This window comes from Passer montanus, unplaced genomic scaffold (assembly GCF_014805655.1).
Source record: "Passer montanus isolate IOZ18808 unplaced genomic scaffold, ASM1480565v1 scaffold18, whole genome shotgun sequence".
Taxonomy (NCBI): Eukaryota; Metazoa; Chordata; class Aves; order Passeriformes; family Passeridae; genus Passer; species Passer montanus.
Genome location: NW_024365381.1, coordinates 11,448,538 through 11,464,548, shown reverse-complemented (window position 1 = coordinate 11,464,548; position 16,011 = coordinate 11,448,538). Strand labels below are relative to the sequence as shown.

Below are 16,011 nucleotides of genomic sequence, written 5' to 3'. Positions count from 1 at the left end.
TCAATATGCATGTTGATGGACAGATGTGAAGAGCTTCTTAATTCCAGGATGCACGAAGGGCAAGGTGCTGATAAAGTCTATTCTTTAAGAAGCTTATTCTGTGGGGCAGAGGGCAGGGAGGAGTGCAGGAAGGGATTGCCTAGTGCTAGGCAGTGAGTGTTGGCAGGTGGCAGGCAGGAAGCTTGAATGTCTCCTTCTGTACATTCTGGTTGGCTTGGGCAAAAGAGATAAATCTCTTATGCTTTTTTTTTGATTAATTTTTAAGCATTCTTTAAAAATGCTGTCCTTGGCCTCAAGCAGGAGAGAGGTACAGCAGTGGGACAGCATGATCTATGCAGTAGATAGCTGCTGAAATTTGTGAGGGAGTAAGTTTATTCCCAGTTCTGTTGCTAATTTGTTGAATGTTCAAGACATTTAACCTCAATGTTTGTGTGATATTGCCACTTAGTCCTCTTACACTTGGTTGTAGATTGCCAGCTGTGTGAGAATACATGTTGCTGCCTGCTGTAAGTACAGGAGGGCTTTGTGTTTGTTGGGACTTCTTGCAAGTACTGTGAAGCAAATAAATAAACAGACAATGTTTAGAGAGAGATGGAATACTAACCTCTTTACCTCCTGCCTCCTTCCATAGGGATGTGGTCTGTATGATAAATGCTTTGCTCTTACTCTGTCCTTTCTGTTGTATTTATTCTCATCTTAGCATGTTTTAAATTGCTGATATGTAATTTTTTAACATGATTTAAATCAGCTTATAACAAAACCATTTTCTCTTTCCCTGAGGATGCAAGTATGTGCTTTCACTCATAACATCACTGAAATCTTAGGGAGATGCATGCATGGGAGGACAAGGTCTTGTCCTGGAGCGGTTCAGGCGTTACAGGCAGGATCCCTCAGGTGACAGGAGAGGTGAGCTCTGAAATACCTGCTCTGTGTAAGGAATCTGGGCATGAAAATGTGGGGCTTTTACATAGAGAGTCTCTTTAAGACACTACTTACAGTCTCTTTAAGACTTCCTACAGCTAAGCTCTTCTCTAGAAGGCTTTCATGACAATGTGGGGTGGGTAAGGTAGGGATGAGATATGGCAGTCAAAGACTTTTAGGGCAGAATGGCTGTGTAAATCACTGGTGAAGGATGAAAATTAATTGATTTGGCATGGGGTCATAGGTGAATAAAGAAATCACAAACGAATTATGTGTGTTGCCTCAGGCAGGCTGATCAAAAGGTTTTTCTTCATCCTGCATAGCTCTGTGTGTTTCTACTCTTGGACTCAAGATGAACCACTAAGTTCTCCCTCAGCCTTGTCAAACAGTTCACAGATCCGTTTATACCAAAAATAAGCCCCAGAGAAGAAATTCAGGGGAAGGAGATTGTAACATGATGCTTTTCTTGAAGTGCTGAGATGTGGCTTTCCTTCTGTGGCTCCCCTCAGCAGGGTTGACTGTGGGGAAGGCTTTCTACTCCCTCTCTTTCTTCCCTGTGTCCAAGTTTAGCTTGAATATAAGTGTTGTTTATAGAGTTCAGCAGAAGGTGATTTAGGAGGGAGCTCCTTGCCATGATGGTATCAGTGTTAGCAGTGCTGTGTTATGGCCCCTGTGTTTGACTGCTTCAGAGTCAAGAATTATGTGGTGCTGCCACGGTTTCCTTGGAGCATATGCCCGAGAAGCTGTGGACTTTTAACCGTTGCCTGTTTGCATTTAGGAGCAGACTGAGCTCAGGGCTGGGACCAAGAGGAGGGGCTTCAGTAGAGCCACAGAGGGAGCAACCTTGCCAGCCTATGCCCACATTCCTATTTGGCTCTTTTTCTTGTCTCTTGCTTTTTGTGAGTGCTATGCCCACATTCCTATTTGGCTCTTTTTCTTGTCTCGGTTTTTGTACAAAGCCTGGGCAAAACAGAGGGGAAGGAGCCTTTCCTATCTGGGAAGTGATGATTAATGATGATGAACAGTGACCCTTACGCTGAGAGAACCGTTTGTTCCTGCTTGATTTCAAACCCTTATATGAGTAACTGAAACTCTGCCCAAGGGAGCTATATTGGCTTTTTTTTTTTTTTCTATTTCTTCTCACTGAAGCACTTTCTTTGCCTATATTCAGGCCCATGTGCATGGGTTTGGAGGAGACCAGTATGTAAGACTGCCTAAAAGTCAGAAGTTGCTTCCACTGATCTCCAGTGTTGCATTTGTACCTAAAACTTGAATAGATAATTCTTGATTCAGAGGAAGGTGAATTGGCTTCATCTTCTACTACAAAGAAAAAAAAAATCACTGTACAAATTGCATATGTAGGAGGGCAAAAGCATACCCTATGTGAAGTCTGGTGTCTTGTCTGCTCTCTTTCCTTATGAAAAAGTAATGCACATTTGCAAAGTGTAAAAATCTGGTTCTTGTGAAGGAGTGATCCTGCAGAATTCCAGGTCCCAAGAGCTCAAGGAAGGGTTTCTTTGAAGCCTGCCCACACAGAGGTGTCTCTGTTGTGTTCCATGGGGTTTAACTGCCTGTGGAGCTGGTCCGATTGACTCCATGTGCAGATGCTTAGTCTGGAACAAATCAGGATTGACTCTTTATATACCAGGAATACCTGTAGCCTGTTTGATGTCACTTTTTCTTTTTGCATTCATTTAATGCATTCATCACACAGACTTCACAAATTTTGTTTATATCAGGAAAAAAGAATTTCCCACGTGAAAGTCAAAATAGCATCATGACAACACTGACAATGGTGGATAATTTACACACGCTTTTTCCCCTGTCCCTTCACCACACTCGTATCTCTGAAGCTCAGATTTTCTGAAAGTTTTGTGAAACCTCATTGAAGTCTTAGCTGGTGTTGATTTTACAGTGAGAATGATGACTGAATGGTAGAAGGAGGAGAAACTGCTGCTTGTCATGCCTTTAGCTGGAGTTGGTAAGGTTTCATGGACCTCTCCTTAGCCCTGCAGTAATTAAGAAGAAATGGAACTTTGGTGTGGGGGTGGGGAAGAGATAATTGGTGGTCCAGTCTGTTGTTAAATGAAGAAATAGAAGATTATTGAATGATGGCTAGGTTGTGCTGCAGAAGCTAGTAGGAAATTAATCCTCTACATGTCCTGTTTGCAGGCTGCAGGAGCACTTGCAGGTGTGTTCTACTGTCAGTTCTAAGTTCCCTCACTACGGTTGCTTGTGGAAGTGCTTTTAATAGCCTCCCACCCACTCCCTGGGGCTGTGCAATGGTATTTATGGCTGCCTGGGACTGCCTTTCTTCAGGTGCATGAAGAAGGCAAAGTGCAGATTCAGCACGTAGCCCCTGACAGCTGGGGCTGATGGGTCAGGAATGCAGCCCTGACAGCTGGAATTGGACTGAAGGCAGCCAGCACGGTGAGGAGGCCAGGAGGGGAGAGCAGGCAAGAGAGGCTTTGTGGAGAGATGGACAAATGCACGCACACTGTGGAGAGACAGCCTGTGGGGACCCTGGGTTGCTTGTGTTCCATTTCTTCCACCTTCATCCCTGATTTGTTCCATTTGTCCAAATGTCTGGATAATTTTTAATAAATGTTGCACACCCCTGTTGCAACCCCTGTGCAACACACCTGGCAGAGCCATTAGAGGCTGAGGCTCAGCACTTCCACTGGAATACCCCCTGTCCCACCACTGCTTTTATGCAGGTTTACAAATGTAATGTAATGCTCCCCATAACTCAGTGATTCAAAACCTTTCAGCAAGTTAGTTTCTGCTCTTGCCACTCTTGTGCCAAGGAGTGCCATTTGTGACTTGTGTTGTGGGAGATTGTTCCTTGATGATCTTAAAGTGGTTATCTTGAAATCAAATTGCATCAAATTTGAAACTGCTTGTGTCCCTATGATGGTCTGGTCGTGTGTTTTTCTGTTTTGTTTTGCTTTGTGGCTTTTTTTCCTCTTTCACTTTATTTTTTAAAATTGCTTAATTGTGAGGGCTTGCTCATAGCTCTCAATTGTTTTTCCCCTGAATAGTGCTTTAAACTGACATTGGCTGGAAACACCTTAAATATCAGAACATATCTGTGTAGTGGGTTGCATGAAACCAATTTCATGGTCTTGCAGCAGTTCCTGGAGGGTCAGTTGGGCAGTTCGTGTGTGTGCAATGGTGGTTGTGGCAAGACTGAGGAGGCTTACAGCAAGAGAAATGGAGGCTGCTCTGTCAGCCAGAGACCTCCTGAATGGGTCCTGTGTTGGAGCTTGGCTTGCTACTGTTGCCTTTTGCAGGTGGAATATTTTCAGTCTCCAGGCTTGTCAAGACATTACTCTTTCCTAGCACTGGTTGCTGAAGGAAGAAAGACTGGCTGGAGAAGAGGGAGAGGATAGAAAAACCTCTTAAAAAAATATAAAATACATATATGTAAAAGAAATTTAGAAGTGCATATTCTGTATACATATACAAAAGCAGTGGGGCACATTGGGTAGGTGAGGGGCAGAAATCAACTATGGAGCTGAGTGGTTTTGTTGTGTGCTTTTGTAAGTCAAACACCTCCTGCAGTTAATTCCATCCACCCATCTTCAGCCCTTTCCCTGCCAGACCAACAATAAAAACCCTAACTCCCCCCCCTCCCCTCCCCCAAGAAAAAAAAATCAGGCAGGGGAACCTGGTCCAAAGCCAGACCTTTGCATGTTAAGCTGAAGTGCAAAATGAATATTTCACAGCTGTATTATAAAGCCCTGAAATGAAGGCTTTGCAGTGGAAATGCTGACAGCCCCTTAAGTGGAACAGTATGCTGTAATTAGTGCTCTGTGTTTTATGTGCCAAACGAAGCTCAGCAGAACTAAATGTAAAACTTCAAGCCTTTGTTTTTCTGCAGCAGTAACAGGACATCAGACAGTGTGTTCAGACGATGGATTAGTGCCTACAACGTGTGCACTGCTCCCTGGAGGCTGGACGTGCTTTTTTGCGGTGGGGCTCGGGGGCAGCAGCAGAGATGTACAAACAGGGCCAGCTGTGAGATTTGGCGCTCTGTATCGAATTTCACTTATGTAAGATAGACAGCTATTTCTTAAATGCTGACGCTGACAATGTACAGCTACATTTTCAGCATTTTCACGTATTGGATGCCAGAGTGCATTGATACAACTTTGCTGTGTAGCAGCATGGAAAACACATTGGATTGCATGCAGAGGTGCTGAAAACTCTGGGAGCAGAGTGTAGAGAGACAGACGTGCAAACCATGGTCCTGTTGTGAAACTCAGGCTTAATGTTGGAGCTCCCTGTGTCAGTGTATTGGACCAAGGAGCATTGGGTTGTCAAATTGATCAGTGAAGGCTTTTTTCTTTTCTTTCTTTTTTTTTTTTTTAAGGCTAAAGAACAGGTGATTATGTAGCCACTCCCCTCCCTTTCCTCCCCCCCTGCAAGATTGTTACTTAGTTACAACTGATTACTTGATGTGCTAGGGAAGGCTTTTCCAGGTAACCCTCATGGGTCATGTATCTTAGGAATTTCTGTGTCCTTTGCTTTTTCAGGAGCACGTGCCTTTGCACATGCATTATTAATATGCCTACTTTCAAGCAGGAGGATGAGGGCAGGCACATTGTGCAGTGGAAGGTAGATGAACTCTGATGGATGTTGTCTTGTCATGCTGACTCGATGCTGCCACTTAATTAAATGGGTTAGAATGTTAACTGTGTTATATACAGGCCCATGGGAAGGCTTTTAAAATAGAACTTTCCTGCTTCTGGACGTTTATTGAAGTAGCCCTTCTGGAGTGGATTAGAATAGCTGTGCTGCAAGAACTCTCTCTGAGGATGATCTTGATCATAAATGCTTACAACAGCTTGGAGAGAAAGGACACATTGAAATCAAACTATTATTTCAAGAATAGGATTTCCCATTCCATAGGACAGCAGAGAGGACAGAATGGGGGATACGTTAACAGTGCAAAACAGCAGCTGGTCTTATCTGTGACTTTGTTGAGCAGGGTGACCTCTTTGTTGCTCTCTGTAAATGATCTTAGATGTCAGAAAGTACAGATTGAGAGTAAGGTATTAATGGGAAAAAATGGAAAACAAAACAGACTGTATTATCATGCTCTGTAAACTTGCTGTGGCTGTGCCTGGAAAGCTGCATGTGGTCTTGGTGTTTCCCCTTAATCTCAGGAAGAATGTAGGGGTCATGGAAGTGACTTCATAGAAGAGCTGATAAAGGATATGAAATGGCTTTCAGGAGAGCCATAAAGTGACTTTGAGAAGACTGTTGTACTTGGAACACAGATGACTTGAGGTGATAGTATAGCTCCTTACAAAATCATGAACCACCTAAAGGTGGTGGATAGGGACTGACTGTTCACTGTCTCTTCCCATACAAAGATTGAGGTATGTCAAATAAAACTATTAGAAGTGAGGTTTAAAACAAATAATTAAAGATGGCTCATCTTGCAATACACCAGACTGGTGGAGTTCCTTACCAAAAGGTGTGGTGAATGCTAAGCTTTTATAGACAGAGTGGATAAGTTCATGATTGAGAATTTTACTGAAATAAGTTAAAAATGGAGAATATCTATTTTGAGTCTGGAAGACTGACAGGAGGTGAGAAATAATCAAATTAGTTTTCCTTGATCTTAACCTTTATCCATACATTTGTTTATACCATTCTTTCTGACTTTCCTGCTTTGCTTTTGGCTGCAAATGAAAGGAGAAACCAGGGCTAGATATTGGTCTGTGATTGAAGGTGGCCAATCTCATGAAGTCTGGAATAGACATATCTGCTTGCTGGACATGGTTTTCTTGGGCTGTAGCCTCCTGCTTAATGCTGTACGTACTGGAGTGTGTGGGCAGCCCTGGACAGTAACATCAGTTTTCTCTGCTTCTCACTTTTCTCTCAATTGTCATTTTGAGCACAGGAGAGTAGCACAAATCCTTTCAAATGCTTTAGTTTTCTTATTTGCATGCTTAAATAAATTGTGCTTGTAGGGAACGATGAGATTTTTGGGCCCGAAAGAGAATGAAGATAGCATAAGAAGGCAGGAGGTGAGATAATCAAGTCAGAAACTCTAATTTCTTTAGCATGTGAGTGTGAGGATGAGGAGCTGAAATACTGTTGAATTCCTACTTAGTCTTTTGCTGGCCTGGGGAGAATGGTGGGGTGAGTGGTGGCAGGTTATTATTCAGCCTACAGTCAAAACTCTTTGGGGGATGCCTGGTGGCCTAAAGCCTAAAGATGGCTTTCTCTTGAAAATGTCTCTTTCTCTGTTTCTTTTAAGATGAAGGCAGACCTCAGAAACCTGCTGGTGTGCAAACAGGCACAGATACAGGAGCTCCTACCCAGGGGTTCAGTAGTGAGCCAGTGCAGCTGCAGGCAGAGTGCCTGTGACAGGTCAGGCAGGACTGTCAGTGTGGTGAGATTGTCCCTTTTGGCACCACTTCTGGTGGAAATTATTGCTGTGCTGGGTGTGTTTACTACTGCTTTCTAACAGAGTCCTGGCTGGATGTGCAGGCCACAGTGCTCCTGTAGTCCTGTGTGGCTTTGCAAGTGTAGATGGTCCCAAAGGAATGCAAATGATGGGAAAGAGGAAAGTGTTTGTGGGTGGGGGTTAAGTTGGGCTGATCCTTCAAGGATTTCTGTGTTGTCCTTACAGCATAAGGAAGCGATTGTTTGTGATAACTTTCTCAAAACAACAGAAAGAGCTCACGCAAGTGCGAAACTCACTCTGCAACCTGGGTGCAGCTGGTCACACATTGAGTTTTCTGAAAAGCCAGACGAGGCTGGCTGGGCTGTTGGGATCAGTCTTTCTGAAAGGATTATCTGCACCTCAGTAGGATGGCAGAGATGGCTTCTTCCCCCAAGCATGGGCTTGCCCTGTGCGCTGTGTGGGACTGTGCCTGATGGAAGCAAGGGCTGCTATCAGATATTCCCTTTGACTTCCAGAGGGGATTGGGCTGCAGTGAGACCCCTTTTTCTGGGAAGGCCCAGCTGCTGTGAATACCTGTTCATACCTTGAGTCCTGCAATTCAGGACTCTGGTGGTTAGGTCCTACCTATCCGATGGTGCTGGGATTTGATGTGGAAGGAACAGGGTAAGGGATCTGCTTAGGCACAAAAATTTCTTTACACACATTTGTGCAGTTCCAAGTCACCAAATTTAGATTTAAGCCTGTAAAATGGCTGAATATCAGATTTTGCAAGATAGGTGTTAGCTGCACAGGTTTTGGTGCCTAAGAGTGTATATTGAGCACTGGAATTTGAGTAAAAGTTGACCTTAAAGGAAAGGAGATGGGATGGTTTCAGATAGCAAAGTGGCAGTGCAAAATGAGCTGCAGAAATGTTTTGTGTGTGGATCAATCCAACAACTCTCGCAAGTCGCGTAGGGAACCTTGACTGAAAGTGCCAAATGCTATTAATAGAAATCCTCAAGATGAAGTAACAAATGCAGCTTGTCAGCCTCCTCTCCTGCTTCTAATTTAGGTACAAATGACAGGTTTAATCGTGCAGTTGTTTCCAGGTTTGGATGGCAGTGTTGAGGTGGCCCATTAGTTGCCTGGGAAGGTCTGAGCAAGCAGTGACATGTCTGACAACTGTAGGATTCATACTGCAAACACAGGAGCTATTGGGAATGAGCAGTGTCTCAGATGTGCAGGGGAACTCTCCAGGTCCTGTGGTGAGCTCAGATCAAACTTGGGAAGGTGTGCAAAATAACATAGTTCGGACTGGGATGTGCTGAAATGCTGCTTGGGAGACTCATATGACTGGCAGTGTTTATGGCTGTGTAGGACTGGGAGGCTGCCCTTAGCACAGGAGGAAGTGGTAACTTCAGAGGTGGGATAATGCAGACCTGTATCGACTGACCTGCCCTTTGCTGACGAATCTTAATTCCAGATTAGGAAGTTAAAGTTGATTGTTTATGCCCTAATTAAACTTATTAAGAATTCGTTTGTTTTAGCTGGCAAATTGAGAAGAATCCAGTTTTGAGAAGAACCCAACAAAAAATAGGTGTTGTTACCTATTGTTTTTTCTCTCTGAAATGTTTCTCCTTCTCAAGTTTTGTGATAAAGTGTCTATCTCTTGTCCCTATGTCATCTAGTCTGGAAGCTGGTCATGGGGAAGAAACTGGTATATTTTGGGTAGGTTTGTGGAAGTGGAGCTCAGAAGTCTCATAAGATCACATTTGGTTACATTTTAAATTTATATGCATCCTTTTTGATGCAAGTTGATTTTTATGCTCCGGTATTATCAAGCAGAGGTGCTGCCTTTGGGTAGGCTTTGTGGGGTTGCCTTTCAAGTTCTTTACACTAGAAAGCTTTTGAAGTTATGACTGGGAGCAAAAGTGGGGAAGCCTTTTTTAGAAAGTTATGAATCTTTAGTCTTGAGACAGTTATCTGTTTCTGTAGCACTTTTTCTGTTAATATCAGAGGTATGGCCTTGACAGTTGCCTTTTCCTAAAGGAACAGATGGTCTCTTGGAGGCCAGAAGATACTCACTGGCAGTAAAATAATTAGACTGGAAGATTGAGCTACTCCTTTTATGTCAAGCTCTGTGCTGACCATAGGAGAAAGGTAGACTTTCCACATCCTAGCATTGCTACAAAAAGTCTCTTGGCAAAGCAGCAGGGGACCTCCACTGACTTTAAAGTGAGCAAGGAGGCTGGAATAAGGGTGACATTTTGGTATTGGTGAGATGAGGGTGTTAAGATAAATCAGATAGTGCACCTGTTTGGTTTCTCTTCTTCTTGAAGACTTGGAGGGGTCAGCTTGGGCTTTGGATGTGCAGTTAGATTGATCCAGTTGCCAGGGAAAAGGGTACGTTTGTTTTGGGTTTTTTTCCCCTGAATTTGGTCTTCCTGTTGTTTTTCCCAGACTGGCAAACAGAAAACAAACAGAAAATTACAAGTAGAACATAGTTTTCTGTTGGTTTGGCCTTCTGGACATGTAATTGCCATGCTAGGGCTGTCTGGAGTGAGGGAAATGGAGTGGGCTGTGTAGGATGAGGGAGGAAGGAACTGTCCCCTCCAAGACAGGCTGCTGTAAGATCAGCTCAGCTGTGGTGTAAGACTGCACACTGAGAGGCTCAGTAAATGTCCTTGCAGAGCAAAAACATACCTGTTGGTGAAAGTAGGTTGCAGAATTGCTGCTGAATGTCTGCATAGCCAAGGTCAAGCAGTGCCTTTTAGGATAGTGGCAATTACAGCCAGACTGAGCTAAAGCCTGCACTGAGCAGTGTAATCACAGCATTGCTAAATTGATGTTTGCTGACAGCATCAAGTAATTGGTGCCTTATCTAGATGCAACTACTTGAATGGCACGTGTCTCTTCCACTTCCTCCTTTCCTGTCAAGAATGCATTTTCTGTAGGAATTCAAACTTCATCTAGTTTGGGAACTGCTGATATTAGCCAGAATTTCAGCAGCAGAAGCAGTGAGTTCTTTCTGCATGTTTTTGAACTGCTTTAAAACAATTTTTGTTTGAAGTATTGTTAACAAGTCTAGAAGAGTAGATATCCTCCTGGCCTTTCCCACTCCTCTCCCCAACCTTGTTCCCATATTAAGTTGAAACAAAACTAGTTCCTTTGTTTGTAAATAGATTTGTAACTGCATTTTTATTTGCATGTTCTTTTTTAAGAACAAATTAATTAACAAAAATCCAGTGGAGTTTTGTAAAAGCCAAACAGAGATTCTCAGTTTGCAAGGGAAGAGGAGAATTTGGTGGTTTCTCATAATGTCTTAAAATACCTGGGGTATATTATTAATAAGAGGGGAAAAAAGACCAAGTTGTTCCAGAGATTGGAAAATTACATCTTCCACTTTCCATGTCACTGTTTGAAGGCAGGCAAAATTTGAACTAACTGAAAGCATGGACGGCTCATGTTAAGTGGTGGCGTGGCACCTCAGCCCTGTTTTACCTGCTCAATCAAGGTGGTTCTCTGTGTGGGGTTATTTCTGGCCCCATACCTAGTAACCTGAGCCTTGAGCTCAGTGAGACCTTGTGTCTCACCCTGCAGCCACACTCCTCAGGTCTGGTAAGGTGTGTGGTCAGGGTGGCGTGGGAAACCTGCCCCGCCCCTGCCTTTTGTGCTCCACCTCGGTATAAATGCAAGATGTTCGTCTTCAGGGCAGCTATTAAAGTCAGCAGTAATTATTACAATAGTAACTTCTGATGCTGTGTCCATGCCCCTAAGGCCTTAAACAAATACGACTTAGATGATGATAATTAAAAACAGAAGACTGTGACCCAGTAAAATCCTTGAGTTTAGCACAGACAGCAATGCTGAGGAGGAATGTTTGCATCAAATATATAATAAATAAAATGAAGCTGTGCAAATGTAAAGGAAAGAGAATAATTTTGTGTCGGTCAAAATAACCCTAGGGCTGAGAACTGCTTTGTGCTCAGAGGTTGAGTCCTTTCATGCCACAAACCAGATTTTGTGTAGTGTAATCCCACTGCAGCCTTTTGCTTTGGGGTAATTGCTGAATCTCCCTGTCCTTCTCTGCCAGGGAGTGCTCCCCAAAACATTGTGTCATTTCCATTTGTCCCTCGTCCTTCCCATTTTGGTTTTTTTTTTTTTTTGCTTTTATCAGCTTCTTACCACAGAGGCCTTCATATCTTCCAAGTAGCTTTTCCCAGTTGCATTTTTTTTTCTTTTCCTAAAAATAGTGGAGATGTTTGTCTGAGAGGAGTGTGGGGACATCTAGATAAGAGTCTCTTGCATGGGTCATTGGTATGCAGCAGGCTTGTGAATGTTTATGGTGTTCTGTCTTGCCACTCCTGGCAAGGGATGCTCAACCACTAGTAGTGATTTCCACCTCCAGCACCATAGGAAAAATGGACTATTCCTAGGAATACGAGGCTGAGACCAGGCTGAACCACTTACTTCTGGATGGAGGCAACAAAGAGAATGTGTCAACCTGGAAACTGTTTTCAGGAAAGAGCCAAGCTCTGGAGGCAGTGGTATGTTGTCCTTACTGGAAGGATGGGAATTGGTGACCAATGGATGTGCATCCCAGCTTTTCACCAGTACCATCTGCTGCTTGCAACCCTCTGTTTGCAATGCTCTGGCACAGAGAAAGTAATAAGTGGGTTGATAGCTCCTTCTCTGTACCTAGCAGTATTTTCCTATGCCTATACTGAAAGTTGAATGGGGTTACTTTTGTACCTGGTGCTTCTCAGTGGATTTCTAGGAACCAGAGAACCGGTGTGAACCAGACCATCAGCATCTGTGTTATGGGTCTATTTGAACTGCACTCACATTTCATGGTACTTCCCGTTTTCTTTCTTGTATGCTCTAGGTGACTTTGGAGAAGGTGTTGGGCATAACCGTGTCAGGAGGCAGAGGATTAGCCTGCGACCCCAGAACTGGCCTCGTTGCTTATCCAGCAGGGTGAGTCACTAACCATATTCCTCAAAGCTAAAATAAACTATGACTGATGCATTAACATAAAGATTCAGGGATTCAGGGTGTTTCCACTATCATCTTCCATAGGAAACCTATTTACTGCTCTTTAAACACCAGAGAATTATGAGACTCAGCACTATTAGTTTAATTGGCAAGGGAGAGGGGTTGCATTATCAAATTTTAATGAGATTCCTTTTAATGGAACTACTCTAATTCCTCTTGCTCTAAGCTGGGAGTTAAATACATTTTGTGGACTTTTCACTGTGTTCTGTATTGTGATGAACATAGGCATAACACAGTGTGATTCTCAATCCAATAAATACCTAATGGATCAAACGATCCTTTCAATGAATTGACAGAAGCCTTCTTGTAGATGCCCTGCAGTTTGACTTGCCACGTTCCTCAGCCAAATGTGAAGAAAGATTTCAGGCTTACAGCCTGAACCTGCTTATATGCGGGTTCTTTGAAGTGAAACACATCTGTCAATTGTATTCTAAGTTCAAATAAGGGTATCCAGAAGGAGACTTTGATGGAAAACAAAAGAGCTATCTGTGGGGACATGGGTGAGGGCTGGAGAGGTCTGCTGTGATGAAGGAATCAATATGAGTTTGTCTCTCCTTTGAGCTTCTTCTGCTGGTCAGCAAACTAAAAGAGAAGACAAAGGACACTATCTCCAAGTCATATTGCATGGACATACTCTTAAGACAAGAAGAAAATTAGAAGACAAGAACTTCCAAATCAGGTGTAGATGATGCTTTCAAGGGTACCATGAGTGTGCTAGCAGCATTTAAAGATTCTGTGTTTGTGGCTAAAATGAGAGATGGAGTCAGTGATACTGGCTAGAAATTTTTGCCTGTCTTGGAGATATTGTAGTTCACCAAATCAGAGCATTGCTTTGGTTGGGGGAGCCTCTTGAGATCATCTACTCAACCCTTGTGCTCAATCAGGGTCACCTCTAGCAGGTTGCCCAGGACTATGGCCAGACACCTTTTGAATGTCTCCAGAAATGGAAATGCCACCATCTCTAGGCATCATGTTCCAGTGTTTGACTACTCTCACAGTAATACAAACAAAATAAAACCATAAAAATGAAGGGTTTTAAAAAAATTATTTTTCCTTTGTGTTCAAATGGAATTGAATATGTTTTAATTTCTGCCTATTGCCTCTTTTTCTGTCAATGGACAGCCTGTTAACCTGCAGACAGTTTGAGGTCCACATCAGTGTTCAACAGCATCTGTTATGCTTGAACTCTTTGGAGCCAAGCAAATATATTCTGGTGTGTTTTGCCTCTTCCTGTGTATCTTTTCTGACACTGAATATGTTCACACTTGAGGTCAGCAAAGAGAGAGAGAAGAAAATGAGTGCAGTAAACAGGTATTTTGGGCTCTTGCATAGCTGAAGGTAGGTTAGTTTTATTAATAGCAATGTCCTTTGATGAGCATGCCTGACGTTGATTTAATCAAGTGTGAGTACACCTGGGGTTTCTTTTGGCTAATTAAAAGGTAATGTGGTTCCTTAGGGCTTTATAGGGGAATTCTTGTCCTTACTTGTTGGTGGTAACATTTCATGGCCTGGGCAGGAATATACTAGATGTGTGTTCTAAAAGTTTAAAGGCTTGTATGACTTGCTGCTTTTGTGCCATGGCTGGCCTGATAGTGTTGTGATTTGCTGTAGTCATACAGTCTCAAGCTAACCATCTAATCATCTTGTTCAGTTTGGGTTCTGTTGGTTTTTGTGGGGTATTTTAGTTTGGTTGGCTGTTTTTGTGGGGTTTTATTTCCCCTTCTGATTTGCAGTGAATGTCTTTTGATTTGAAAGGATCCTGACCTTTCTGGTACACTGGTTTCATTTTGTATGTTTTTGTTTCTATTTGAATTAGACAGACTCACAAAATAGGGCTGGAAGGGACCACACTGGGTCCTTCAGTGCAACCTCCCTGCTCAAGCAGGGTCGTCCTAGTGCACATGGAATGGGATTACATCCAGATGGTTCTTGAATATCTCCAGTGAGGGTGACTCTCTGGCAACCTGTTCAGTAAAGAGCTGAACTGTCACCTGCACAGTAGAGAAGCTTTTCCTCATATTCAGGTGGAAGTTCCTGTGCATCAGTTTCTGCCCTTTGCCTCTTGTTCTGTTGCTTGACACCCCTGCACAGAGCCTGGCTCCATCCTCTGACACCCTCCCTTGAGACACTGATAGACATTGATGAGGTCCCCTCCGTTGGCTCTTCTCAAGGCTGAGCAGGCCCAGCTTCCTCAGCCTTTCCTTGTGAGAGAGATGCTCCAGTCCCTTAATTATTTTCCTAGCCCTTTGCTGGACCCACTCCAGGAGCCCCATGTCTCTCCTGTACTGAGGAGCCCAGAACTGGACACAGCACTGCAGATATGCTCTCACCAGGGCTGGGCAGAGGAGCGGGATCACCTCCCTGGACCTGCTGGCAATGCTCTTCCTGATGAACCCCCAGATCCCACTGGCCTTGGCCACAAGGGCACTGCTGGCTCAGTTGCTGTCCACCAGAACCCCCAGGTCCCTCCTGGCAGAGCTGCTCTCCAGCAGCTTGGCCCCCAGCCTGTGCTGGTGCCTGGGTTATTCTTCCCAGGAGCAGGACCCTGCATTTGCCTTTGCTGGATTTCTGACAGTTCTTCCCTGCCCATCTCTCCAGGCTGTCGAGGTCCTTCTCAAGGGCTGCACAGCCCTCTGGGGGATCAGCCACTCCTCCCAGCTTTGTGTCATCAGTGAGCTTGCTGAGGAGGCATCTGCTCCTTCATCCAAGTCACTAGTGAACAAGTTAAACAACACTGGCCTCAGTACTGAACCTTTGGGGACACCACTGGTGACAGGACTCCAACCAGACCCTGTGACAGTGGTTATGACCATCTGGGTTCCATTGCTCAGACAGAACTGTGCATTTACTGGACACCAGACTACTTACATGAGTCTGATGTAGCAGACTGGGCATGGCTCGTGCACCGTTTTTTCATAACCTGTGCATGCAACTTGGTCATCCTCAGTTGTCGTCCAGTGATTTCCCCATCCTACTGCTTAGGTATGGAGGTTTTGTAATGTTGACATGCAAGTGCTTTGCTCCTCCAGTCCTACCCCCAAAAGCTGAATTTATGTAACAGCGCTGTATTTTCCTACGAACACTTTCAACATGCCTAGATTGATTTGGTTGAGATCAAAACAGTTGCCCCAGGCATCGCAACTTCATCCACGTCAGGTATGCAAGCAACTATGTGAATGAGGACTTGTGCATAAGAAGCTTTGGCATTCTTTGAGCATAATCCTAATTTGGGTCTCTGGTTTGCCTAAAATAGTTTCTTTTTAAAAAATGTGATTGTTTTTCTGAGTTTTCTCTTTCCTGGAGTTTCTGAATCTCCTGGGAAGTTTCTTAAACTGATGAAAGAAGCAATTCCCAATGCAACAAAACTCATTCCAACTCCACTGTTGTGCCGAAGAGCTGAGTGTTAAATTTTTTCCTTTTCTTCCCAATGGCTTTTGCACATATTATCCTTTTTCTCTTTTGATCCTAATGGGGCTCCTCTCTGCCAGTGTGAGACAGCAGCTGTGCTGATCCTGGTATGTTTCTTGTGGGATGCTTGTGTTATAGGAGACTTTTCTTCATGTCAGCTGTAAAGGGCTAAAGGTACTGAGTGCTGCAGATATTCCAGGCTACCACATGATGTAAAGATTTTG

At 43.7% G+C, this 16,011-nt stretch overlaps 1 protein-coding gene across 7 annotated transcripts in view; it reads left to right on the top strand.

Annotated features, from left to right (window-relative positions):
- MAPKBP1 (mitogen-activated protein kinase binding protein 1) overlaps window positions 1–16,011 on the top strand; it is a 109,145-nt gene that overhangs the window by 17,002 nt on the left and 76,132 nt on the right. For all 7 annotated transcript variants that reach the window (XR_005627051.1, XM_039704847.1, XM_039704846.1 and 4 more), the window contains one exon: window positions 12,210–12,301. Coding sequence is in view for 6 of the 7 variants with exons in the window: in XM_039704847.1 (XP_039560781.1) it covers window positions 12,210–12,301 (92 nt within the window). In the remaining variant the exon portion in view is untranslated. The remainder of the gene's footprint in view (window positions 1–12,209; window positions 12,302–16,011) is intronic.